Source organism: Argopecten irradians, chromosome 10, assembly GCF_041381155.1.
Source record: "Argopecten irradians isolate NY chromosome 10, Ai_NY, whole genome shotgun sequence".
Taxonomy (NCBI): domain Eukaryota; kingdom Metazoa; phylum Mollusca; class Bivalvia; order Pectinida; family Pectinidae; genus Argopecten; species Argopecten irradians.
In genome coordinates, this window is record NC_091143.1 from 28,635,878 (window position 1) to 28,657,981 (window position 22,104).

Here is a 22,104-nt window from a genome sequence, read left to right on the forward strand (position 1 = left end):
CAGGTACTGTCTATAGAAGTTCCCTCCAATAATTTCATTCAGCAACTGATAAAAAATATCTAGCATTATGCATTGTGCATATGATCCTGTAATGTTTTCGATGTCACAAAGTACATACATGCATCAACAATGTTATAATCATAATTACACTGTATCATACCCATGTGATGTGGTTGAAATGATGATAAAAATTGAAATTATAACACTAAATTAATAGTGGTTATCAGGATATTTTATTACAAATATTTGAATGAATGGCGATAACTATCCCGCCATATTGGATGATTCTATTGATCTAGAGCTTTCACTCATTATCACCCGGTACAAGACATATTGAATAAGAAACTAGGAAATGATTTTTAAACAAATAAACAAATATGTAACATACATGTACTATAGACATACGATTCTCACGATGTTCCTTGGAATGGATTTGAGAAAAGAAAGAAATGAAATGCTTTATTTTATAGAAAATAATTACTATTCGGATGTTTTAAATCTTTGCAGGTCTTTGTCGGACTTGATTTCTTCAGGTGTCAGTTCATATTTTTCAGAGATGTCATAGACTCCACAATCCTCAATGACAACTTTCTTAGTGGATGTAGCGGTGTCCTTTATTACTGGGAGGTCTCCCACTTTTCCCACGACATCCTGAATAGCAGATTTAAAACATATACATTTAAATAGGAGGAAATGTGAAAATATATTTTTAATACAAAATGGTGAAATAATTTCTACCGACGAAACAATATCATAATTCTCAACCACGAAAGAAACTAACCATAATATGAAACATTTATTTAACACTATATGATGAAATAATTTCTACCGACGACATGTTTCCATAGTTCAAATAAGAAAGTACTCACAAAAATTTGTTTTATTATATAACACTTTTTTTAAAGTTTATACATTGGAAATAGAATATCGACAACATTTCGAATTCTGTTGATTCTTTGTACACCAGTGGTGATTCGAACCCAGATATTGAATTTTCATTAAAAAATATTTTATTTAATCAAAAGATTAAATTTGGATCGGACAGCAGGCAAAGCCTTTATATGGCTATACGCCCTATTCATATGATTACATGCATATATAAATATATATATATATATATATATAATTAAGCAGATTTTGATTTAAAGGATGCGATAAAAAACATTTGACATTTTGGCATTCAATTTGACATTCATTATTATTTTTTACGGAAAAGGAAGATAGCATGTTCATTTCTATTTTTTTAAAATCTACACTAAAATCAGAAATAGTATTAAATTGGTTACGTCATAGTAAACATCTGTATTACTAGAAAGGATGCCTATTTCATATATATGTTTGATATCTACTTTCAAGAATAAAGGAAATCAAACATCTTAGTGAACAATTGTTTCCATTATTCCATGTTACCATAGATACAAAAGCTGTAGTAGTTGTGCACTGCCATTTTAAGCCTCTTGTTGGCTTTACTTACCATTCCACTGATAACTTTTCCGAAAACAACGTGTTTACCATCCAGCCACCTGGCCTTATTCAGAATAATGTAGAACTGAGAGCTGTTCGAGTCTGGTCCCGTATTAGCCATGGCAACGTAACCAGCAGCTTGGTGACTCAGTTCAAAATTTTCGTCCACAAACTTAGTACCATATATACTTTCACCTGTAAAATAAATTTGATTACTTACTAACCTAAACTTAAAACTATAAAATTAGACAGTATTGCAGCAAAAATTAATTTCTTTGAATTGTGTAATAAATATGCTGATCTGAAAATGAACTGACTTATTTTCTTCTTCCGATTTGAATGAATAAATTGAAAAGAATACTTAAACCCAATGCACTCTTTATCGATATAAGTGTATAATTTTCCGATTTGAAGAAAGATATTATTACCAAAACTAAATCGTATACCTCGTTTTATCGATATATAGTTCAAAGCAGATTTTCCTGTAAGCCAGGCAAACGCATACTCGAGGCTCTATAGGTTACTAACAAAGTCATAACAAAACTGAAGCCAACAGAAGACACAGGAAATTTGGTACAATGATGAACATCAAAAGAATGAAATAATGATACACTGTGGTTGACTGTGTGACTTTGGGCGTCACTCTCTCTGTAATCTTCAAATGAAGTCTCTGCATTGTTCAGTATTTTTTCCAAAACCGCCTCCAGTTTTACTATTCGCTTGGATTATTAGCAAGTTGATTGAACTTAACGTCCTATCAGCAACTAAGGTTATGGACGTTCTCTCATGTTTGAAGCTTGTATGTGATTGCATGTACGTTTCGGGAGGCTGTGGTGTAATTGTGTTGTGCCTCATGATTGTAGAGAAACTCGAATAATAAACCTATACAGACACATTACCCAGACCTGTACGTACTATGAATTTGTCTCACAGTTGACACGAATCACCAAACATCTCATAAGAATTCGATTGTCACACAGCGAGCTCGAATTCACATTTGTTGAAAAAGAAAACAAATGCATTCATTTATCCTTGATAATTATGACGTTATGCTCACGAACATATGACGTCACAATCAATACATTTTCGTAGAAAATCCTAAGCTACTTACCGCCAGTGCCGTCTTTATGGACGACGTCACCCATCTGTATGACGAAATCTTTGACTATTCTATGAATTTTTGTTCCTTTATAATGTAGGTCTTTTCGCTGAGGGAGGGAAACATAGAATATAACCATTTTGTCAATGACGTGTTATTTTTCATATAAAAATTATGGGAAAACAGTTTACAATATGGAGTCCGACATAATTAAAATTGTTTATGTTAACATGGATATTTTTGCATGTGTATATTTTTATCAGCACTTATGTGTTTAGGAGTTGATATATTTGCATAATACAGAGTTAGCTCCCTTACGGGTAGGATTGTTGTACGTCATTATTTTGTGAGCACAATTCACGTCGTTTTCTGCGAAAAATATGATATTAAGCTTACAAACACATGACGGCACAATCAATACCTATATGCTTGATGCTTCAAATAAATGTACATAGGTAGTTTTAATACTTACATTTGGACGGGTTACTTTTTTGGCGAGAGAGAGGAAATTAAGGGCCGTCATTGGTACTACTTCACCGAACAGGCCGACGACAATTTTGCCACGATAATCTTCTCCATTTTCATAGTCGAAAATCTTTATATCAAACCAAACTTCGTCTGTGACAACGTGTGGTACCTAATAAAATAAACATAATTCAATTGAACTACGTGTCTTATTTTACAACATCTATATCCTGTGACAAAATAAAGTACAATTGAACCATAATAGCGCTGTTCGGAGTACAACATGGGGAATCCAAGGAATACCACACTTCTTCTGTTCAGAGGACAACATGGGAAATCAATATAAAAATATGAAGTAAATATAAATCTGTATATAAATCTGTATAAATATCTGTATATAAATCTGTATATATATCTGTATATAAATCTGTATATATATCTGTATATCGTTATACATGTACAAATAAAAGAAGTGTTTCCCATTAATACTATTGTAACAGGAGTGGACCCGGGACCTCCGAACACTGCCAAGGAGCTACATGTACCTGGTCACCAGTCCAATCCCGCCATACTATAATGATTTTCATTTTAAATTAATTGGGGTGAGGTTTTTTTTCACTGAATTTAAATGATTTCAGAACAGCAGATGTTTGGTGTCTATAAATAGTTCATGAGCATAAAATCTTTGACGAAACATTCCATTTTATGCGATATGTAAAATGGAACAATTATGAATTGTAAGTAACTGTCTATAAACATTTTCTACAGACTGGAAAGTATGGTTTTTGTAATGGTATTGTTACTCAACAAGTGATAAATTTATGTGTGACGTTCCAAAGACTAGTATGATTTGTACCTCGTCACCTTCAATGTGTAAGGTGTAAAAGTGTACGAGTTGTCCTTTATGATAGCTATAGTCGAAGATCGATGTTCAATGTCGATTTCGGCACCGAGTATAAAATACAATGCTAAAACATATTGTAATGGGCCAAAATGACTTAGTCACTATTCTTTGTTTAATACCTGATAACTCAGTGTACCCAGTTACTTACAGTTTTTTTCTCTGCTCTTTCAAATGCCACGGAGGTTGAAATTAAGACGAATAGTAAAAGGAGACATGAGGACGCCATCTTGGATCAATAATACCGGTGACACGTCTGTTAAGAAATAAATCATTATTCATATTTAGTTAATCCTTATGTCATTGTTATAATAGAAACACATGTTACTACATCTCGTACACATGCTCAAACAGTAATATTTTCTAAAAGAAAAGCCTATCGGTCTAATTTATTCATACATTTTAGAGGCAAAACATGAAGCGACTCTTTTTGAACAGGAGTTTTATACGATAAAGTCAACTGTTCAAACTACATTAATATAATAACAGGATACGCGTATGTCACAAAAATGTGCCTATGATGTTGTGCGTTTTCTATGGTAAATGTTACTTACAATAGGTATGGGTCAGTGGTTGTATTCCAGATAACACCGGATCGTTATAAACGAACGTCTGTAGGATACGAATTACGAAAGTAGTAGATATGAGATATAGAATTAATCCAAACAGTATGGACAAAATAATGTCGAATTTTCGAGGCGATCTGACCCTTTAACTAGATCCAAAAAGAATGAATATGTTAATATATTTTATGAGGAAATATATCATATTACGTAGGTTCTAACATTATACAAATGTACATATACCCGAACACATATTTATACATATCCCTTCTTCGCAACAGCATTAGAACATTATTCAATAATTGATATACATATATATCTGATAAAACTTGACACGTTACACACGTAATAAGTGTAGGATAAATACTTTGTGTATAACAAATCGTATATGGCATGAAGACCATAGAGCATCGACATTTTATGACATTCATGGTATATGCCTTTAAACTTTATTTTAAAAAAACCCAATTATTATGACATCAGTCTTAAATCCTTATCTAATTCAGTCGAAACTATTCAAAATCACAATAAGATAATAATAATACTTTTTTTTTAAATTTTTAAAAAATTATACTATGTTTCTACGTTACTAACAATGAAACATATATTGAAAATTACAGGGAGTGTTAGTTTTACAATTACAACAGAAAAAAGGAAAATCCCTCTTACCTTAGTCTTGAATGAAAAGGACTGCTCGTTAACTTGTGCAGGTTTAAATAGAAGTTTGATTTCGCCACGACGCTGACGGGAGGACGGGCCAATGGGGAGACGTCCATCTGGTCAGGGTCGATACCCCATCACTATTCAGATAAGAAAGATGAGTACAACTAATTGTAACGTCATCAAGCAACGTGTAAACTCAGTCAGATAGCTGTGACACGTGGCAGGGGAAATAGCTAAAGTGACTTCGTGTAAAACTCTAAATAATTTCACATTTTACTTTTGAAAATATCAGATTTATTTTCTAATCTTACGACTTGTAATGACCAGGGTTACAGCTATACCGTTTTGCTTTAGAATTTTTCTGTGGGATATATTTAAGTTCGTTTCATTTCATGATAAGGTCATAATTCTTTTACGAAAACGATCCTCGTAGTTACGATTTGTTTGTGGAAGCAATGTTTTATCGCATTTCATTGGTCTTCTCATATAATGGTCTTCTTTTCTATTCTACTGGTTTTAGAACCTATGTATTGTTTTTTGCTTCAGTTAGGATTCTTCAACCTTTTATGTGTGTATTTTTCTCTTACTGATAAATGAAACCGTACGCATATTATGGTACAATGTACATGTGTTTGATATCTTTTATATCATTTCAGCAGTGACACATGTTTATACAATGATATATACTGTAAAAGAGCTTTTCGTGTACGATTACATTTCGCGTTTTTCACGGCCTGTTAAAATTCGCGAAAAAATGCCACGAAAACGTTTGATTAACAGTCAAATAAACTTTTGAAATATGCATGGCGAAATTAAATAGCAGTGCAAAAAGGTAATGGATGAAAATTAGAAATAGATTCGCCACATATACAGTAACGAAATGAGGCTTTAGGCCGGGTGGTGAAGCTGTTGACCTCTTTTACCGCTAGTCCTCCCCCTCTGAAACGCGAGTTCGAAGCGAGAGCAGGGATATGTATAGTCCAAACGTCAGGATAATTCGCACTAAGATATATGTAGTTATCAGGTACTGCTTGTACACTTGTCTGTGTTTTTTCTCAGTGTACTCTCTTTTTTTCACTTATAAACCCCGGCAAATCACTGACAAATGAACTCTGATTTTAAAATAACGTTGAATAAAACCAACATGTGATAGTTAATAGCCCATTTAATCAGTTTGCATTAGCGACGCTAAATGTCATTTTAGACGATCTATTGATACCAGTAAGTGTACCTTTGTAAAGTTTATACAGTAGCCCTTACACATATCATTGACAACGATTTGTCCTTTGTGTGCCGAGAGAGTTGTAAATGTACACGTACCGTGTCACATCTGGTACATCCCCCATCAACACACAGTGAAGACCGCCTGTGTCTCGGACACAAACGTCGTCCCTGCCACATACCCAGAAAAACAATTTAACTACAGAAATATCAATCGAGAATCACAATAATAATCGATTATCATATCTTACTCCTTATATTTAATAGAAAATATTTTTGATGTTTTTGAAGATACAGCTCAGGTTAATACATGTGGCATCGGTATAGTAATAACAGCTGGTATTGATCATGTAGATAAACACCAGTTAAACAAATGTCCAACATGTATATTATAACGACGAGGCAAAAGTCAATACATTTTTGACAAATTACCTATTGGTAGTTTCTTATAAAAAATAATTAATAATTTTAACCCTGTTTCCAACGACAAGTCAGGTATGGATAATTCATATTATATAAGTGAATACATCATTATTCTGACTAATCTGCCTAATAGTTTGTTTCGAGTTCGTAGTGTAGTTTCTACTAAGTAAGTTGGAAATAAGCCGAAAACTGTACAAATTGTGGAAGAAAGAACTGAATAAAGGCCCGCCAGGACCAAGATATGTTCTTCTTTCCGCATATTGCACAGTATGATACTTGTTTATGTATATATGTAGGATTAGGGATCAGTTTCTGTCCGGGCCTATGATGCAATCTTTCACTATTTTGCTACATGTACATGTGTATAGTTAGTTATCGTCACAGCATTTTCCATTGCTAATTCAAAAGGATTAAATGTGTTATCAAAGTCTGTGTCTTTTATAATGATTAAATAAGATTTTTAGAAATATGTATGCAAATAATTCCTAATGTGTCAAAACACGACTCTTTAAATGAGTGACATACAGGTATTCATTTCATGTTTAACTTTGACGAAACATAAAATAAAGATTTACATATATCATAATGTAATGGAACATGAAATATTGTATAAAAGATGTGAAGTAAATATCGCAGCAAAATCCAGGTACGTGCGATAATAAATATATATATATGAATCAATAGCGTTAGGCTTACAGAATAATTATCACCTTCTTACATATATTTGTAATATACACCTGTTGACTAATGTTTCTTTAATAAGTTCAAAGTGTTGTTAACCAACTGTCTTTTTTTGATACTTTATTTCTCGTTTTCATCTTTATAACTACTTTTTCGCGCCGATAAAATTTCGCGATTTAAAGTCAGAAGGTTTTTATAATGTACCTTTGAATGAGCGTTTGTTTTCTTTTCACGAATTCTATGTATCGCGAAATTAAAAAAAAAAATAGTCGCACGCGAATATTAATTGGTTTATAGTATTACTGACGGCCAAACTTTTTTGTTTTTGTTTGATAATGTTAATCTCTCAAAGTATTTGATCTTAATTATGTAGCTTTAGGAAAACAACGGGATTTTTGAAGACCAGTATTATTATTTCTGTATACATTTGATATTTTTTCCCTTCGATAAAGAAACCGGTCGTTTTTGGTCATTGAATATTCTATTTGATATATTGAAACTGGACCTGGATTTCGCTAGCTGTTATGTAAAGTGAGATTCATGAAGTAAAGACGGTCTTTCTTCCTGAGCTGTTGGTCTTATTTTTCTGGTACCTTTTTTTGGTTTTTTTTGCTTTGGCTTAAATCAATGTTTTGATTTATGTTATACTAAAGAGTATACTACAGAAGCCAAAGCAACAATATGATATAATGAAAAAGAACTCGGCATCATCTCAGGTTTGCAATAGACATTCGATGTTGGACTTTAATTATCAAAATCATGTAAGATGTCAATTACAATGCATCATCATTATCAGAGAACGGCACCTGCAGGAAGTGTGCATGACGTCACGACGTAACCACATGAGATGTCAATAAAGGTGGTGTTGATTGATAATCAGATTGGCAATTATATTGTGCAGGTATGACATCATGTAAAACTTATAAGGCGATGTCGTTGTCCGATCAATCTCAGGCTATCGAGTTTCTCTTCCGTAACACCGTGACTTTAAAGTAAGCATACTCATGCAAAATCATTCACAATTGCATACATAACAAAACAACAAGTGCACACTTCACTATGCAGTCGGTTTTCAAGTATTGAATAAAGTATATTTCATCGGAAACAAATAATTAATATGTTATTGTTATTGACACTCTTTAATTTACTGTAAATTAATTTTCTTTCACGACTTTTTTACGAAGATTAACGACGGATTCAAAAGTTGAATGGAAAATCCTTCAATATATATGATGAAGATAAAATGTAAACTTTTCAGAATATCAACTTTGATCGCGAAATGCGCGAAAAGTAACTGTTGATTTTTATTGTTATTCCTTATCGATAATGCGTTTTCTTGATTCACAATATGATGGTCTTATCATTAACTGGCGTGATTATATGGAGATCATACATGTTTGGAAACTTCGGTGATATTCAGCATAGTCTGAATTTTAACTTTTAATTTCTTTTGATGCAGAAAAAAAGTCATTAGTATAGTAAAGTCCCCCTCACACTAAAAGTAAACTTGAAGATATCAACTCTCAACTAATGAATTTTAATGTCTAAATTATCAATACTTGTGCTTGTATTAAGGACAGTAATCATTTACACGATGAATAAATTTTCAATGAATTATGTCCCTTTAGACGTGAATTGGTTTATCGAATACACTACATAGGCCTAAACATATGAGTAGCTAAGACGAGAATGGTATGGATATTATTAATAACTTATTTCATTTTGGAACCAAGTCACAACAATAACACCAACATGAAATAAAAACAGCAATGTATTTAATATCAATAAAGCATCTGTCGATGAAGTCAAGAATCTGGTATACACACTGTAATAAATTAGTAAAATCTCACATACGTTATATACATCATAGTTCTCACAGTCAAAACAAATAATAAACAAACCGTATGTACAAATATTAGCAATGTGCTATACAACATATCAACAGATGCCAATCAGTGTTTTTTCTATATCTAGTCATAGATAATTTATAATAGAAATATTTCATTTCAGATAAAACATTGCTTTTATCAACTTCTTGGAAAATTGAACTTATCTTACAATCAATTTTAGGATGAATCAATTATATTTTGGCACCAGTACTTCAACAGAGATAAATTTTCCCGAAATATCATAACACACATTAAATATATCATTTTAATGTACGATTTCTCATCTCAAAAATCAGATATTTGTCAAACAAAAAAAATATATTAGAGGTAACTTTCACAAAGAACTTTCAAGAAGTAATGCAAATAATTGACATAAAATAATATCAACATTGGAAATCAGAATAACAAAATAATACACACACATTAAACATAAAATAAATTCTGTATTTTGTTTCTTTTATTCCAGTTAATTGATATCTATTTTTACAGGGACGATTGGTACCGACTCTCTGCTGTCCTTTTTGAAGCTTCTTTTATACATTTTCTGTCTCATTATATTTTCCCTATCGGAAAACCTACTGCTATCGTGCCTTGAGATACCGTTGGTTATTCCACCACGGAAAGCAAGTGTTCCTTTTTTCCACTTTCTGTGAATATTTTCTAGTCTATCTTCGAAAATCTGTTGGAGAATAGGCACATCGTTATTCTCGAAATTTCGTTTCTGTAGAACACGTGTCTTGCGACCAAATGTCCTGACGGTACCGCGCGGACTTTGCGGTAGTGACGGTAACTCGTCGTACTGTTCCGATCCCTGAGACATGATGTCATCGTCCCCGTCATAGTCTGGCGGAAGTTCGTCGTAATCCGGTGCAGGTTCCATGCGTTGAAGTCTTTGCGCTTCACTGACAACAAAACGCACGAAATCTTCCTCAGTCTGTACTTTTTGGAACCAGTCGATCCGGGTACTGGACATGAGATGTAGGAATGTCCCATACCTGTGGACAAACATACTGACAAACTGGAGGGAGATAGCGATGGCAAATATGGAGAGGAACGTAAGAGACAGAGGTTCGTATTTGCTGATAATGTAGAACTTTTTCAGCTCGTCTTCCATGGACTGAAGCTGTAATGTAATGATCGTCCACAAGAAATTGATCATGAAGTAAATAAATACTACATTGTTCTTCAAGGAAATTAAATCCTCTTTGATTTTCTGTTTATGTGATTGATCCTCGTCGAGTGGATGCAAATATTTCTTAATCATGAACCTCCAGAAGCCAGCCTCTTCTTCTGACACGTGTTTTACTACGCCATCCCCTAGATATTCTAGTCCGAGCCAGTATGGATTTTCGGGATCTGCCTCCCAACCGGTCATATCCTCAACAGGGGGCGTAGGTACTCTTTTGACTTCAGGCTGTCGGCTTTGTTTCGACACAGAACGTTGGATGGGTTCGTCAGTTTGAATTGCCACGGAACACGTCTGTACATTTTCCTGACCTCCAAATAACCTTTTCAATGCACTTGTTAGATCTATGATAAGAGGGGCAAGACCAAGTCTGTTGAAGAAGCTTTTCCTGTCTTTTTTCTTTCGTTTTTCCTCCTGTATCCTTTGCAATTCTTCCTGTTCTTCTTTCGATAATTTCTTTGGAGTTTCTCTGGTACCCCACGAAACGTTATTGACATTGCAAAGGTAGTATACAGTCAGAAGGATGAAGGTAGACGGTACCGTAATGAAATACAGGGCACCGTACACCAAACAAAAGAACTCCTGCGGATGCAATATTCCTGCTATCATGAAAATAGATGCCAAACCAGTCAAGAACACAACATTCGGACTGCCGAAATTCTCGGTGACAATACTTATAACGGTTCCGACCGTCGCTACCATCATGATGAGAGAATACAGGGCGGTGATGACAGCGGCCGCGAAGATTTGTACATCGTTCTTTAGTTTTAGACAAATTCCAAGATAGATGACAACCGGTAACAGGGACAGAATATACGACTCCCAGATGCCAAGTTTCAGAACAGAGTGATATGACCCTGTTATCATCAAGATGACAGTAGAGGGCGCTAAGATCGTGGATGCCATGAGGACAAATTGATAAAGAATATACAATCGGCTGATGTTGTCGTTGATGCGTACTGTGTCCCGCCATGATGCCAGCAAGTCCATCATGTTTGCTAATGTAGACGGTGACCATCGACGACGTTGAGAGAAAAACTCGTTGAATGTTTCCGGTGCAAAGGTCAAAGCATCGGCACCTGCGCAGTAATCAATACGATGTCCTTGTTGCAACATAAGGGTGCACAGCCATCGGTCCTCACCTTGAAGAGAAAACAACATTTTAATTGCTACAATTGTATATTTATTTCAGAGGTTTAATGTGAAAATTGCGTATAGCTTCTATACAATATGCTACATATCGTGTCACATTTATATTGTATTGGTAAAATGACATTACTATGGTTATTTTTCCTTTTAAAAGTCATTATATCTGTCAGAGTAACAGGCCTCACCTTGTTCAAACTGGATGTAATGGCGGGCCTCAGTCGGTTTGGTGGTGTACATCTTCAACACATTGTCGTCCATAATAGCAGATCCCCGAAATAAACTGAAACATCCGGGACAACACAGCACACATCCGAACACGTGTTCCGCAGCCTTCTGTAACCAATGGCCGACGGCGTACTCGAACTGCTGGTACCATACCATAGGACCTGTTGAATGTGCATCAAATAAGATATATATATCAGTCTTTATGTGATAAATTAAAAATAGGTTGTGAATTATTAGTTAGAAAAATAAAAAAAAATAATTGAACTATGTAATTTTTTTTATTTCCAACGTTTTCAGGCCTTTATCTTCAGGCGATCGTTTCATCGATTTGGTTTCATGATGACGCCATAGAAAATTACTGTAATGGAGATAATAATGGTAATACCGTATTATCATTACCGTTTACCTTTATATACAGTATGATACACTAGTCTCCAAAAGTGCGACCAAACATAAATTAATTAATCTTTAATCTTTTGTCGTAATTGCTGTATCATTAATAGATTAATATATTTGGGTGTTAAAAAACTAAGACGAAAGCGCTGTAGGTAAATATAACGACATGTGTACACGTCAGTAAGTATTTACCTGAACCAATAGGGTGAATACGTCCACACACAGCTCCCACTTTGCGGTTCTTCTTCATCCTATCGATCAACAACTTCACTGAATCCGGTCGGAAATCGACATCCCCGTCCAGGGTCAGTATGTAGGTACTTTCAGCCTGTGGATATATAAAATATAAATTAGGAGAGGTAACGTTCCAAGTCATAGACGGATAATGAAAGTATATATTGGTAGTGTACAGGACATATCTCCACTTTTTACATTGAACTAAAATAAGTTAAATTAGAATGCTGCACCTTCACGATAAGGACATTAATCTGATTGGTGGCTACCATGGTTATTTTATTGTACGCATGAATTTGGACCTTCCAGTGTACAAGACCAAAACACCCACAACCACATTCAGCATTTTTAAAAAGTTACTAGTCTTATAAAACCACAATTAAAATAATCACCTGTTCGTATTGCTCCGGGTCCATACGTGTGAAGAGGGTTTTTAGAGGTCTGGATCTGTTTTTCTTGCCCTTCTTTCGGTTCCTAAGTTTCGACATACTACTTTCGCTTTCCTCTGTCATAAACCGATCAGCGTCCTTGCCTCCCAGTAGTTTAAACCCGAGCAGGTAATACAGGTACATTACCTATTAAATAAAATTAATTATCTGAATGTCAGTAAAGCTTGGCTACCGATATTTCTTTAGGATTACAAGATGGTTGCTCATAGACTTGTAGCGACTCAACGTTTGGGTCTAAAGTATTACCTGATATTCCTAAAAGGTCACAAGCAGTTCTATGATCGTGTAATGTATCTACTGTTCATATTTTGATAAACACTTGTGTTCATCACATCATTTGTTGACCCTGGTATAGCAATTATGGTATTCTTAGTGATAAATAACATTTTAAAATTTAGTGTCATATGATATACTTAATATTTAGTGTCAGTTATCCGATTTATTTTAAAAGATGTTCAGTAAAGACAGGGTTCGTTCAGATAAGGGGAGGATGGCTATCCCGTTTTTTTTAAATAGGCTGTCAAGATCAACAATCATTAACTTCAATTTTTGTTTTTATTAAAAAATATTTTTTTTTATTAAAACGTACCTGTGACCATCTCTTCCTGTGACGCATCTTATTTTTGTTTTTCATGTGAACCACAAGTTTGGTGTGGCCAGGCATTGTCCAGACCAGTCGACCTCCGTACGATGTCGGTATCTTCTCAGGAGACCCCATGATCACAGGGCCTTTAATCACAGATCTATAAAAAAGTATAATTGGTTGGTGGGTTGGCTAAACGTCCTATTAACAGGTAAGGTCATTCAGTGATTGTCTCCACTGCATGCGATATATTGTGTGCGAATGTCTGTGTGTATTGGGAGGCTGCGGTATATTCGTATTGTGTCTATAAAACGGCTAATGAAGTAAAAATGGGATATTTAGTTTAAAGCTTAACCAGAATAAAGCTACCCATGGTACTGTACTACAATGATGAAAAATTTGATTTATTAGCATTTTAATAATTTTTACTAGGCTAAAGATAAACTTTTCTGACCAGAATTACCTTGGTTTATAGTTTGGTGTGAAGTAAATTGGGATATCGCCCAGCACACGTTAAAGCTTGATAAATCATTGGTATTTTTAAGGACTATGTAATTTGTACTCAATTTACACATATTTGTTACAAATTACATCAAACAATAGATAATTGAGATTAGGATTCTACTTTTGATGTATGTTTTCTGTAATTGATAATCTAACTTAAAAAAACCTGTATCACTCATTATTAAAGTTTAAATAATGTATTGTATGTTAATCTATATTCAGTATCGTGATACATCAACAATAAATAATACATATTATACTACCTTTTATACTTTTACTGTTAGCATTGATTACATTCTGTTTTTGTCCATGTTTGCTCAAGCGTAACTTGACATGAAAAGACAAAGATTTTTTTTTATATCAATTCAGCGATATAGCGCATCTTAAGTATATACATTTCCAAAAAGCGATATAAAAAACCGCTGACACCAATGTGACCCACATTCCATTTTGCCACGAACACAGCAACCTGATTGGTTAATATGACAGTGATGTATTAGGACATGATAGCAATTATTTATCATCTCTATGACCTGTCATTTGGATCATGTATTTGTTGTTAAAATTCTTATCAGTTTATATAGACATGTAGATAGTATATTAAGTATTTGAATTTTTCAGAAACGATAAACTGATAGACATGCCGATAGTATATTAAATATCTAAATTTTATACGTAAATACTGCGCGTGTTTTTCAGAATAGATAAATTTATGCAATTACGATGCAAAAATAACAGTATCTGTCATAAAATTTTGCAATAAACAACTTGAGCATTGATTAAAAAAGTTTATTGGTGTAAAATATTCCGTGTGCTTAAAGTTCTCTTGGGATGGTATTGCGAAATACATTGCATAATCTCTGATTAAAATTCATTGAATAATTGAATGCGTAATTTCTTCACCGATCTATATCTATAAATAAAGGTATATTTTGCCTGGTATGCACAAAGCTAGAAAACCAGTTATCACAAAATAACTAAAATACAAAGAAAGTATTGTTTACATTTGCTATAATCATAGAAGCCAGTAATATACAAGGAAACAGAAAGTATTTGTTGAGTTATGAGTTAGGTTTTCTAGCACGACCCGAGGTCTATGGACTCCGTAAATCATGACCAGACGACACTTTAAGTGTCAGCCATTCAGCTCACGTACTGGACTGTGATGCACACTAAATGTAGCATAGCAAGTCACGACATTTTACAAATTGTCTGTTATACGCGAGAGAAAATTCTATATTTGTGTTTTGTTTCCTTAGTTAAAGTGATTATGGTCGTCTTTTGTTGACGGCTTTTTCCGTTTTATAGTAATTCTTTCTGTTTACTATAAATTTACATTATTGTGAATGCACGCTACGTGATATTGACGTTTTAATTAATTGACTTTTGAGAATAATTATGAATTTTAAGGAATTAATTAATCAATTATTATCAATAATTTAACATTTTTTTCATCGTTCACATATTGTTATTCAATGGCAGATTGCTTCTCTTTAACTTCAAATTTTTATTCTATATGTATTGTATATGTAACTTGCTCGTATCGTGTTCATTGAATTACCTACTTAAGCTATTGCATTCCATATTGATTGTATTATTGTATTTTTAAATGATATTGATATGCGGGAATTTAGTATGTTAATAGAAAAATACAAATATATAAAGAATTAAAAAATAAACTAAAAACAATATTTTATAGTGCTGTCACTCAATTAATCTATTACTCTCTGACGAAAAGACAACTGTTCAATTACGAAAACTTTTGAAAACAAAACACGAACATTTCAAAATGTAACTTTATTGTAAATCAAATATCTTGTTCTGTTACTGAAAGCTCAAATCAAATAAATGTACCATATCACCTCTGATCAATGAATAATGCTCTTTTACTGTTGACGTCTATTATTTTTTTTACCTGTAGAACTTCTGAGCGTGTAATTTGATTAACAAAACTTCCACCATTGACATTTCCGTTAAGTAAAATTTATGATGTGTGGGATTGGAAATTGATGGATCGACTGTTAGATAAGTGTTAATATTCATCAACTGTTCATGCTGAATTGCTTAAGCATTTCACTAGATCATCATATTGTCCCTTTACATAGATGAAAGATATTGGCTATTCAACATTCTACTTTAAAAGTAAATATCATTGATTGACCTTGATTAAATGGCATACAAGGTATCTCATTTTATAGTTCACATTTTTATATCGCTCGCTCTTTTTTTGCGGGGACAGGTGAGGATAGCATGTTTACGATTTCAAGGTGTTAAAGAAAGATCGTAAAAATTTGATCCGCGAATGATGGGTAAATTTGTAGTTTCTTGAAAATAAAAAAAATAAAAAAATTATACGGTAATTTCTTAATAAAATAATGTAATATGATTAATAAGATTTTGTTTTGGTGATTTGAAATGTCATATTAGCAATAACATATTCATAAACAATAATTAATGGAACCTGTAGAATCATGCCCGTATCCTAGCTTCTGTTCAAATCCTTTCATTAACATTAATGACTTGTTGTTACCTTGCTTATTGTTGCACAGGCGGTTTATTATTTTTTCATTGTGGGATGCTGAAGCCCCTCTCATCAGTCAGCAATATTGAATTTTGAAGAGAAGAAATTTTAAGTCTTTCTATTCAAACGTTTTTAACAAAAATTAACAGTCCTATAGAGTCAAGATTTTTTATTATATTAAGAAACATGTGCTGATTGCTTTGCGGTAGGAAGACTGATCCGATGGTTTTACAAACACTTTGATTGGAGCGGATTTCAAAATGACTTTGAACGCTGATGAGACAGTGTACAGGGAGTGATCCTGGACCACCTATTCTCCGCTGATTACATCTATATCTTTTGATGAGGAGTGTGGCCCATCTGAAGTAATTCAAGAAGACTCCGAGATCTACTATTTTAAGTTCATATCTTTTTTGGGTTTATTGAAACAAGAAGATATTGCTTAGCCTATTTAAATCAAATACCATTGGATATTTAAGTATTTCTGATCTTTTGCTGAGTGTCTGTGTTTTTCTTTGATGTCGAGGTAAATAACGAAATTTCCATAAGTGTGATGGTATAATGGATATGTGAAGCAGTTTTAAATCATACGAAACAGTTTCGAAATTAAAGTTATTTGCTTTATATAATATTTACCTTGCCGCGTCTTCCATGCAATCCACAAGTTGTCGTACAAACATATTGGGAACATATTTATCCACTGTTTCGTCCAGCTCGAAAGAGTCATCGAAAATGATATGCACTGAAAACATACAGGCACATCATTAGCATATGTATGTTAAACGATAATTTATATGATATTAAAGCAAAATACTTATTATTGAAAGCTCAACAAAACAATAGTATACTTACTCTCCAAATCAAAATAGTCCGGATCTCGGATACGAAACTTTTCCTGGGCCAAGCGACTTGCACAGTGAACATAGTCCAGTCTGTTCAGAAGAAGGTAAATCAATGTTAAAGAAATTGCATTGATAATAAAAAACAACAAATTGAACAATTTCATTTATTTTCAAGCAAAATCACGTTGAAATATGAATAATCAATATGAAAAACCGTTTAAGCACAATAATTCGAGTGTTGAGAGGTTTATATGACATATTTTATTTCCTATTTACAGAATGCATAATGCATAACTTTGTAAAGCAAAAATTGAGGCAATTACCTGAACAGCGATTTGAGCAATTGCGTCATTTCCTGTCTAGTCTCGTGCCACATAGTTGCGCACACATACACTTGAGGTGTAACATTGATTCCCGCGTAAATATCGTCTCCTGTGTTGTAGAAGTCCTCACCCACATAACGAAAGGTGTCAAATCCTGTTAGCTTGATTTCTTTATCGTTTCGCCTACGTCGTAGCGTCAATGTGAAATCCGGGAATAGCGCATCAACGTGTGGAGTAACAAAAAGTCTAAAAACGAAAGTTATCACATGGTAACACTTAAAACTCTACAAACAAAGAGGATGGAATTATATAGCTCCTCATTTTGATATTCAAATATAATCATGATGGGAAACACTAAATGTAAAATGAGTTTGCTAATTAAAACTACCTAACTTATTGTTTGTACTTTACTTGATATCACTTCAAAAAGAATTTAAAAATCAACTGTTACTTGTCATAGTGCGAATAACATAAAATTCCCCGACACCGTATTGATTGCCGTGCAGTGATTGACATTATAAAGCATTGTAAGCCTATTACTTTTGGGAAATGTAATATACCTTTAAATACATTTATTATCTTTTATTATCTAAAGATCCAAACTTGTTACATTATTCAATCACGTGAAACATAGCTCATTACTCACTTCTCTATTTTAGCCATTCTTTCACTCTGCGGGAACCAGATATGCGAAACTGTGATCGAGTAGGACAGCCATAAAAGGAAGGCACATATCAGGGGAACAAGCATACTTTCCAGTTCGTACTTCCCACAGAACCAGCCACCCAAATGCCAGTGCGCCGGGAGGAACTGGTACTCGCACTGCAGGAATACCACTGCCAAGGACATGGGAGGAGCAACGATCAGTGGAAGAGCAAATGCTGTTCTCTGCATGTGTAGTTTACATGCCAATCCAGCCAAGTAAGTACAAATTATTCCAGATCCAATTTGAATGAAGACTAAACTATATGACACTCCAACTTCTTCGAATTTGGAGTCGAACTCACTCGTGGTTTGATTGAAGTGACCCGATGCTGGGACAACGAAGTTGGTGTTGTTTGTAAGCAGACGGGCAAAAAGGACAGCAAGACCAACTTTGAACGGAGCCACAAGGAAATATGAGGTTTCTCTTGTGTCTTGTAATATAGATCGCCACTGTTTAAACGGTATTGTGATCCGTCCAAACACCGTCCACTCTCCAGATACATAGTTCTCCCACCATCCTATAGAAATCAGTACCAATGCCACAGGAAGTTCCCATTCCCCCGTGGTGGCCTTCTCCACTGTTGTCGTGACGTATGTCGTGGCATTGTGGCCTTCAAGTAGCGTATGGTTCCCTTCCAGTAAGAACTCTCCGGTGGAAAAGAAAGGAATTGACGCCACTTGTACAAGGAACGCAGCAATGTTCATGATGATTGTCACAACTTCACTAAGACTTGGATTTGGGCGCTTTTCGTGTACCACTACTTTCAGAAGACTTGGAATTTGACAAACTGCAAATGTCTTTATTAGACCACTAAAGAAGTCTGTAGATGGAAGCACACGGAAAAGTAACAGACATAAACCAAACGTCTGCATGGTCTCCATAAGAAGAAGCTGAAATAGAAAAGAAATACAGAGTGTATTCATATGTGAGATTTTTCATCAAATGCGATTTTTTCGTTCCGTTTTATCGTTGCAATTTCAAATTTTGAAACAGTTCGTTATATTTGAATCAAAACTTTTTTTTGTTGAAAGAAAAGTACAAGAATGAAGTTGAAAAAAATAACCAATCAATGATTAATATCTAGAGAGAGGGTTTTGTTTTATAACTCAAAATAAAACATGACATTTCAGATGGATTATCAAAGATCGAACTACTTACCAAGACAAATGTTTTTATTGACGGCCATTCCTTGCCTCCGAACAGGATTTTCATAAAGGCCATAAACCAACTCCAACCAATGGGCAAACACATGCAAATTAGAACCATAAATAGATGTTCTCCTCGTGATTCCGCGTCCTGTCAAAACCAGAAACAGCACGATTATATACGGGTATATAAGAAAACAATAGATTCGATAAAATCGCTTAAAATGCTATAATGAAATATATCTTGTACTAAAATATTAATTTCCTAAGCGTGACCTAGAATCCAAAAACATTTTTTTCTAATACATTAAGACATTTAACTTATATCAGGCCTACGTTCTTCTTAAATGATATATGGTAACTCCTAAGCATTAAAGGTATGTTCAAGTTAATCTTCATTATCTAATCTAATGTCGCAGAATGTCAACCTTTTTTAAGTTTTGTTTTTAAAATAAATAATTTCAACTCTAACTTCTAACAGCAAACCAGAAGCGAAACAGGGAAGCATTATATGTAATGTGATTACATGAATTTTGAAGCTCGACGTTTTTTAAAAGTAGGATTGAACAAACGTAGCAAGCTGAAACTACATGTACCTTGCTTATCCCAGATGTGAGGAGGAGGAGAGATATTTTACTGGCCACAGCACAACTGAGGATCATGATGACGAAGAACACGTATAGGAAAAGTCTAATGCCCTTCAGGATTTCTTTGAATATGTAATCACTTTCTTCAAACTCTCGCTCCGATACTTGAAAAATGTCATACGGTCGCCTAAAAGGAATAGACAATCACGTGATTATGATTTTTTTCAGCTAAAATACGTGTTATTGTTAAACTTATTATTAAGGTATTATTAAACAAAAATTAGAAGCTTAACCTTAATTATTTAAGTACAATGATATTTTAACAAAACTCCTACATAATACAAATAATTGCGATAATAAATCAAATTACTTAAACTCTTATATCCGCGTGCTATTGGATTACGCAAATTTTGCGGATAGTGTGAAATCGCAAAATTAATCGGCGAATATTAAAGAAAGTAAATTTAACATAATCTCAATAAACCAGAGTGTGCAAAATTACATTGCCACAAAACAAGTTGATTTACAATAATGATACAGCTGTATACAAAAAATATTATTTCAAAACCTATGAAAATTTTGTGTTAAAGATTTAGGCACATTTAAGCTCTTAAAGCGTATATATGTCCGAATTTTAGTTTATGCAAATCACTCACCAGTGTTCAGTAGGCTCTTTATCCGGCTCAACTGTCGTTGTATTGTCCGTACTCCGACTATCCTCCGACTGGACTCGACTGTCTTGTTTCGGCGGAACACTGACACTGTCATCCATGTCGATACCGTCCAGCAAATTTTCACTCGGAGGGCATGGCGCTTGGGTTTTGTTAAGGCCGTTCCTTTTACCATATAAGTCCCTGAACTGTCTGGCCCCGTCCCTGGGACTATTCGTCATATCTAGGCCACTGTCAGCCGATCGCCGTGGGGTACTGTGTAAGTTTTCCCTTCCATCTGATAACATGGACAGCAGTGACGCCTCGGATTGTCGGCGTCTCAACTCCTCTTGGCGTATCCTTTTTTCTCTCAACTGTAGCAGTGAAATGTTTTAAAGATCATTAATGAAATTAGAACTGTATTGCAACATCAGGATATATAAATATAGCACAGACATACCTGGTAGGTAACTCATTTAGAGTATAATCGATCGTGCTAATTATCAGTTATATATGCCTTGAAACTCATAGTTTTACATTTTCTACATCAAGATAATGAACAAAGTACAACCTCTAGATCAAAATAGGAAAACAATGGGACATTTTGCTTACCTTGTCACGAAGAAGGACTTCCAACTGATCTTTTTGCCAGTTTTTCATGAAAATCTGAAGAAAAGTTATGAAATAAAACGTAACCGTTAAATCGTTTCTAGGTTAGTACAAGCATACAATGTTGTTAATGTACTTAATTTAGAGGTAGTTTTATTTAAGCGCTTACAGCGCTGTGTTTGAAGCGCTAATTCAACAAAAGGAACTTGGGAAATGGTTGTATGCGTATGTGAAATCTTTTAAATGAAAAAAATGAACAAAATTTGGGATCACATATGATGCCGAATCAACAATCAATATGTTAAAACACTATGTTGGTTACTGTTATGAAAGTAACTCCAATAAATGCCATATTTTTTTTTGATGTAGCGACATTGAAAATTTGAGTCTAAACAGTGGCATTTTATACCTTTAGTTAATTTTTTCAAACATAGTAATTGCGCGATTTCGTCATTGCTATGACTTCTTAAAATTCATGAAATTTGGTATTCAGAAAAAAATACCTAACAATATAGTCCTAGTGGTTACATAAAAAGGAAATATATTTAGGATAACATCAACCTGACTTCCGTTAGATGTTTTTAGTTACGTATGGATAATAAAAAGATAATAAAATTCCATATATA

General features: G+C 34.0%; 2 protein-coding genes across 3 annotated transcripts in view; both read right to left on the reverse strand.

Moving 5' to 3' along the window:
- Positions 1–216: 216 nt before the first annotated feature.
- Positions 217–5,182, reverse strand: LOC138333570 (uncharacterized). 2 transcript variants are annotated; one of them, XM_069282029.1, is made up of 6 exons: positions 5,162–5,182; positions 4,081–4,185; positions 3,036–3,200; positions 2,576–2,672; positions 1,475–1,659; positions 217–651 (listed from the first exon to the last, which is right to left on the reverse strand). In XM_069282029.1, exons 2-6 carry the CDS (start codon positions 4,156–4,158, stop codon positions 481–483), a joined length of 696 nt encoding a protein of 231 aa, XP_069138130.1. In that variant the 5' UTR covers positions 4,159–4,185; positions 5,162–5,182; the 3' UTR covers positions 217–480. The 2 variants fall into 2 exon arrangements, with proteins under 2 accessions (XP_069138130.1, XP_069138129.1); XM_069282028.1 differs by lacking the exon at positions 5,162–5,182 and adding an exon at positions 4,484–4,541.
- A 4,051-nt stretch (positions 5,183–9,233) lies between these two features.
- The window catches only part of LOC138333571 (chitin synthase chs-2-like), a 28,453-nt gene continuing 15,582 nt past the window's right edge, over positions 9,234–22,104 (reverse strand). The window contains exons 17-29 of the mRNA XM_069282031.1: positions 21,482–21,535; positions 20,876–21,243; positions 20,229–20,406; positions 19,646–19,783; positions 18,428–19,377; positions 17,782–18,027; positions 17,469–17,548; positions 17,253–17,358; positions 13,598–13,751; positions 12,952–13,134; positions 12,518–12,653; positions 11,890–12,090; positions 9,234–11,697 (exon numbers count right to left, since the gene is read on the reverse strand). Of these exons, the coding sequence (XP_069138132.1) occupies positions 9,836–11,697; positions 11,890–12,090; positions 12,518–12,653; positions 12,952–13,134; positions 13,598–13,751; positions 17,253–17,358; positions 17,469–17,548; positions 17,782–18,027; positions 18,428–19,377; positions 19,646–19,783; positions 20,229–20,406; positions 20,876–21,243; positions 21,482–21,535 (4,656 nt within the window). The 3' untranslated portion in view covers positions 9,234–9,835. The remainder of the gene's footprint in view (positions 11,698–11,889; positions 12,091–12,517; positions 12,654–12,951; positions 13,135–13,597; positions 13,752–17,252; positions 17,359–17,468; positions 17,549–17,781; positions 18,028–18,427; positions 19,378–19,645; positions 19,784–20,228; positions 20,407–20,875; positions 21,244–21,481; positions 21,536–22,104) is intronic.